Below are 6000 nucleotides of genomic sequence, written 5' to 3' on the forward strand. Positions count from 1 at the left end.
TTTGTGGTACACGTCAGTCCTCTGAGGGGGACAATCAAATTTCAATTAGTTCCCCACAAAATGATTCTGAACAGAAGGCAGCAGACAGGAGTGTTAACTGTTCCTCGGTAAAACCAAATAGACAGTGTAAGCTGAATATACAACTTCAGGCCTTAAATAAAAAAAGCACAAAAAAAAAAAAAAAAACCAGAAACATGCATCTTAACTGAAGTGTTTTAGTTCCCGAGCTTAACTAAGACCCAAATTCAATGAGGTGGATGAATAAGTGGCCTTTCTTAGAGGGAAAACTTTGGTTATGTTGTAAAATATAAAGGATTTGACCACATTGTATTATTATGTTGTTAATTCTGAATGCATGTAATTGGGAGTGAAAATATCCATAGGAATAGATTAATTTGATTACTTTTGTATATAAATAAAATAGCAATTTTTAACATTGCCTTGAAATAACAAGTCATTCATTTGCAGCATAGAATGTAACTAGCTCAAATTAAACTAAATGCATATCTTATAACTGAAACACCTTCTGCAGAGTGTAGGCAGAGCACTGAAATGCATAGGTGAGCAATATAGCTGCTCCCCCATGCCTACAAACATTAAGGCCTTTGTATTCAATGCAGCTGATTCTTTTTTCCTTTATCCTATGAAAGAAATAAAAACTGCCACAATGCAAAGGGAATATTTTAGCAATAAAAAATAATGAATTTTTAAATGTTGCAACACTACATGGTGCTTAACTCATTACCATAAAATAACAGGTGCTAGATGCAAACATTAAGCTACTTAAGATTTCCTCGTCACTGATGTGTTCCCCCAAGTTTCACTGTACAGTTATGTCTTTCATTAAATTCCTGTAGATCTCAGTGTCTAGTGTATTGCGTCATTGCTGCTTACAGCTGCCAAACTAGCACAGTCCATTCCTTACGTCAGCTATAACACACCCATTCTTTCTTAAGAGTCCATGACTCCCAGGTGCAGTCCTTGTAACCTGAGTCACTCCTCTGACGAAACTGTTATATTCTCCTTTTGCTCCTTTTACTCGACCAAAACTTAAATGTCAGGACCTGCTAACACACAAACTGCCTGGTAATCCATGGATGGTCAACAAATAATTGCTGCAAAGCTCCTTCTAACCTTTAGGTTTCAGATGGTAAATCAAATGCATTAAATAATAAAATGATCTTTCTCCAAAGTAAATTAATAATATTATATTTCTACTTAAAATATGTTATTTTGGTTGCATATTTTTACTTTATGGCCATGTGATGAAGACAAACTTTTTCTGTTTAATTTTTGCCTTTTCCTTTAGCCATAATTTATGTTTGTAAAGTGAGCTACAGTTTACTTTCTTTGATTTAGCAAGTAAAGCAATTAGTAAAAGAAAATTTAAGTTTTTGGCTCAAATTGATCAAAAGACAATTGAAAACTAGAAGAAGTATTAAATATGGAAATTTAATTTTTTTTTCAGCTCTGGGTGTCTATTTTCTTGTAGTATTTATGGTGATGTGGATCTTCCAGATTAAATTGAGAAGGACTTTGATTCTGTTTACGTTTTATTATGACATAGGTTGTAGGATTTTGATCTTGGTCTTTACCCTCACCCTCAATTAGTCTTAGTCTTGAATATATAAAACTCATTAAAACAATCTGAACTGATTGTAGCTCAAAACCCTAAATATGCTTTTTCATTTTAAATACATTTCCCCATGCACTGGCACGAATAGAGGTCAAATGACAGGCCCCAGAGTTTGGTGCTACACCTCTGCACATACATATAGCAACAGGTTTTCTTTTTCGGTTTAACTAGACAGTCAATTTGCTTTCTGCAAACTGCTGCAGGGTTTACTTGCAAGTAAACCAAAACACTGCCTCTAAAGCTGCCCGAAGCTTGCTTGTTTTCACCACACCTAAATTAAGACCTAACAAGACCGAGTATGGTCTATTTAAAAAAAAAAAAAAAAAAAAAGGTGAAATGAATGATGTGAAAGCACCCTCATTTTTTTATGTTGTGACCTACATTTAGACCCCGATCAAGAACTACCACAATATTGGTTGAACCTGTTTTGATTAAAATATGTATTCTAATGCAAGGTGATGATGAAAGCGTGTGGTATTTAGGAGACAGTATTAGCTGAGAAAAGAAGAATGATTTAAAGTCCCCCTTACAGCAATTATTCTGCTCCTCAGGATGACAGACACAATCATTGCCCTGTCTTTATTAATACTTTCCACCAAGCTAATGATGACATTATTAAAACTTTAAAAGTTGGTCATTTCAATCCCCTTTCAGGTCATAGCGCAGAAAATAGAAAAAATATAAAGAACAGAGCGACAACGTCCCCGAAATATATCTTTGATCTTTATTATACTAATCGATACATCGAGATCATATTTTTTGTCTAATTTAGGATTTTCAAGGTTGGGTTCCAGACAGGTTGTGGTGAAAGTTTGCAGTGTTCATCTGAGCATCATATGTAAGGTATGAGTGAAGAACTAACCTAAATCTGGCTAAGCTGTAAGTGTGTAAATGCATAAAATCCTTTAAATGCATAAAACCTGTTGTGTGCCATGCTTAACATGTTATTATCTGCATCAGTTTCTGCTGATCAATGCATTTTCTCAGATTGGATGGAAAATAGAAGATAGCTAAACTGCTGGTGCTTCTTTGCTGTTGTTTACGTCACTACATTACACTTGTTTCATGAATATAATTCTTCTTAGAAACTCGTACTTCATCAAGAAAGAAAAAAAAACTGTTGTTTTACTCAATTTGATCAATGTATTAATAGCCAACGCCAAGGAAATGGATAATTAAAAATCCTCATAGCAATACATACAAAGAACATCTCTGACCTTGGGTTCTTCTAACATGAACATTTTATTCTGAGAGAAAGTGGGAGTAAACAGGCTGAGCTGCGGTCAGCTGGTGAGCAGGAATGTGGCAGAAAGACTGTTTTCTTAAAAACTTTGCTGACCCACTCTCAGTTTGACTGGTGGGTATTGTTCCCATCCTTAGGAAGTTGCTTCTGCTGTGCATGTGGACCAGAACAAGCAGGGGATCTACACTGGATCCCTACAAGTTTAAACTTACAAAATATATGCAAAGGATATTAATTGGTTTTCTATATATAGACATACTTATAAATACACTAATGTACTAAAGCACAAATGTAATTTGAGCAAACCCAACTCAAACATTAACAGGGAAGTATTAGATTCCCACTGCTTATCCTAATGAACAAATAGCCACAGGAATTTAAGGAATGTAGTGAGAATGGACGTTAGGGCTTTTGGAATTTATCAGTGGCCACAATATAAGCTATTTTGCAAACCCATCTGAGATGCATAATGTACTCCAAGGAAAACAAAGATATGAAGTGAAGCAGTATGGCAAACAATTTGTGTATACACTACACATCGTTAATCTTAGCTGTGATTTTGTCCTACAAACTCTTGTTTATGATATACTAGTCACACATCTTCCCACGCTAGGTCAATGTTTAGGTGTACTAGATAAAAAACATAAAAAATCAATAACTTTTAATTGATATTGCCTACTAAGGTCATGTTTTGTCACATACTAGAGGTTAAAGTGCTACTCTCATACCAAATAGTGAGATTTTTGTTACAAACCAGTTTATTAGTGGCCCTTAATTTTGTGAGCTAGTATAATGTATACAATGTATACTTTTGAACTATTTCAAGAACAATTGGTGCCACTAGTAATCTAGTATATTCAGATAATAGTAAGTGGGGTTTTGCTATTGAAGCAGAGTCAACCAAAGCATCTTGCCTATAGGATTTTGTTGTTATTATAGCAGCTATTAAGGCTTCAATCAGCCAATTAATGAGAGCTAAACAGATTAATTACTCTAACTCAAATGCTTCTTCAATTTGATTGGTGCAAATTAAAGTCAGTAGTGAATGTACGAGTTTAGGAGGATGACACTAAGTCTGAATAGGTCTAGCTATAGACTTATGCATCAAAGAGTGTAGTTTTGTGGGATTTCTAGGCTTGTTATAAAGGGACTCCTACTCCTACTAGCTGGACAAAAACAGCAGTATTCTATAAAAACCCTTATTAATAAATATTTTTAGATATTTTCAAAACTAAAGAAAATTTGTGAGTCAGTGGGAAATCTAAGTTACTGGCATACTATCAAAAATCATTAAGTTGTAATCAGTTAGGGTAATTTATTTTCCTTCTGCTAAAAATGGCAAATTATATTTCCATCTCTAAATTCAAAAATAACCTGGACTAATTTAATGAAACAGAAACAAGTATCCAGATGTTCTGAAAAAGTTATACAAATATATATATATATATATATATATATATATATATATATATATATATATATATATATATATATATATATATATATATATATATATATATATATATATAAACACCTGCAAATGTTCTCACGTGCAGATTTGACATTTTGTAAAATTCGTTTGGTTTGTTTTAACTCAAATGCACTTAAAATAATAAACCCCATGTTGTTTTTGTTATTCCCACCACCGGAGCCCCGCACACAGTCCAGTGCAGCCCCTTCACAGTTCATGAGAAAATGCTGTCCTCAACTCTAAAGCTCATCACACATACAAACTTAAAGCTCCAAGCCCTCCGCCTACCTTTGTGCTTCTCCATTCAGAAAGTTTCCTCCCGTTTCGCTCCTGACATGCAACGAAAACGAAAACAATCCGAAAGGTTTCTGGGTGAAGATGGGAGCCTCTGCTCGGTCACAGCGCTCACTGACTGAGCAGCTCACACTGACTGTAATTGCTGAGCGCTTCCCACTAACTTCTTCATAATCATTTTCTTCCTCCTCCTCCTCTCCCTCCTCCCCCGCCCCCTCCCCTTCCTCAACCCAAACTGCACCGTCTAAGTAGAGAGAAACTCATGTGCTTCTCTCTGTAGTAGAGTGTCAGCGGAGTCATTCAGGTTTTTGACAGGTTGCGGGTCTTTCTGCATGGAGTTTGCATGTTCTCCCTGAGCATGCGCGTGTTCTCTCCGGGCACTCCTGCTTCCTCCCACAGTCCACAAACATGACTGCTGGTTAATTGGCTTCTCTTCTTGTTGTTTGTCTCTTTGTTGCCCTGCGATGGACTGGCAACCTGTCCAGGGTGTACCCCGCCTCTCGACAGCACCCCTCACACCAACACCCCTCGTGACCCCGCAGGGTGTCAGAAAATGGATGGATGGATATTACTGATAAATATTAATCTGCATCTCGCCCGTAGGCGGCTGGAGATAGGCACCAGCACCCCTAATGACACTGCTTGGGATAAAGCATCTCAGAAAGTTGATATATGTATATAGCTATATATATATATAAAACTGTTTTCTCACCCCTCGTGGGGTGGTATGTGTCATCCTCAAGCTCGGGTCCTCTACCAGAGGCCTGGGAGTTTGAGGGTTCTGCGCAGTATCTTAGCTGTTCCTAGGACTGCGCTCTTCTGGACAGAGACCTCTGATGTTTTACCTGGAATCTGCTGTAGCCACTCTCCCAGTTTGGGGGTCACAGCCCCTAGTGCTCCAATTACCACTGGCACCACTGCTGCTCTTACTTTCCACATCTTTTCTAGCTCCTCCTTCAGTCCTTGGTATTTCTCAAGCTTCTCGTGTTCTTTCCTCTTGATGTTGCTGTCGCTTGGGATTGCCACATCTATCACTACTGCCTTCTTCTGCTGTTTGTCGATCAACACGATCAAGGTCAACTTGGTACTGATGAAATGCTACTATATATATATATATATATATATATATATATATATATATATATATATATATATATATATATATATATATATATATATATATATATATATATATATATATATATATATATATATATATATATATATATATATATATATATATATATATATATATATTCGTTCAGGTCATAGTCATTTCATAAAAGTTTACGGAACTAGACTTTACCTTTTGATAGCAAAACCAACCACCTCTATCACTAAACCAAACATAGACTA

General features: G+C 36.0%; 1 protein-coding gene across 2 annotated transcripts in view; it reads right to left on the reverse strand.

Moving 5' to 3' along the window:
* The window catches only part of afap1l2 (actin filament associated protein 1-like 2), a 73023-nt gene extending 68201 nt beyond the window's left edge, over window positions 1–4822 (reverse strand). Inside the window, exon 1 of one of the 2 annotated variants that reach the window (XM_038280574.1) lies at window positions 4639–4822. In XM_038280574.1, coding sequence (XP_038136502.1) covers window positions 4639–4654 — 16 coding nt within the window. In that variant the 5' untranslated portion in view covers window positions 4655–4822. The remainder of the gene's footprint in view (window positions 1–4638) is intronic. The other variant, XM_038280575.1, reaches the window with a different exon arrangement.
* Window positions 4823–6000: the final 1178 nt, after the last annotated feature.

The sequence above is a fragment of the Cyprinodon tularosa genome, unplaced genomic scaffold (assembly GCF_016077235.1).
Source record: "Cyprinodon tularosa strain WSP-4 unplaced genomic scaffold, ASM1607723v1 ctg161, whole genome shotgun sequence".
Classification (NCBI taxonomy): Eukaryota; Metazoa; Chordata; class Actinopteri; order Cyprinodontiformes; family Cyprinodontidae; genus Cyprinodon; species Cyprinodon tularosa.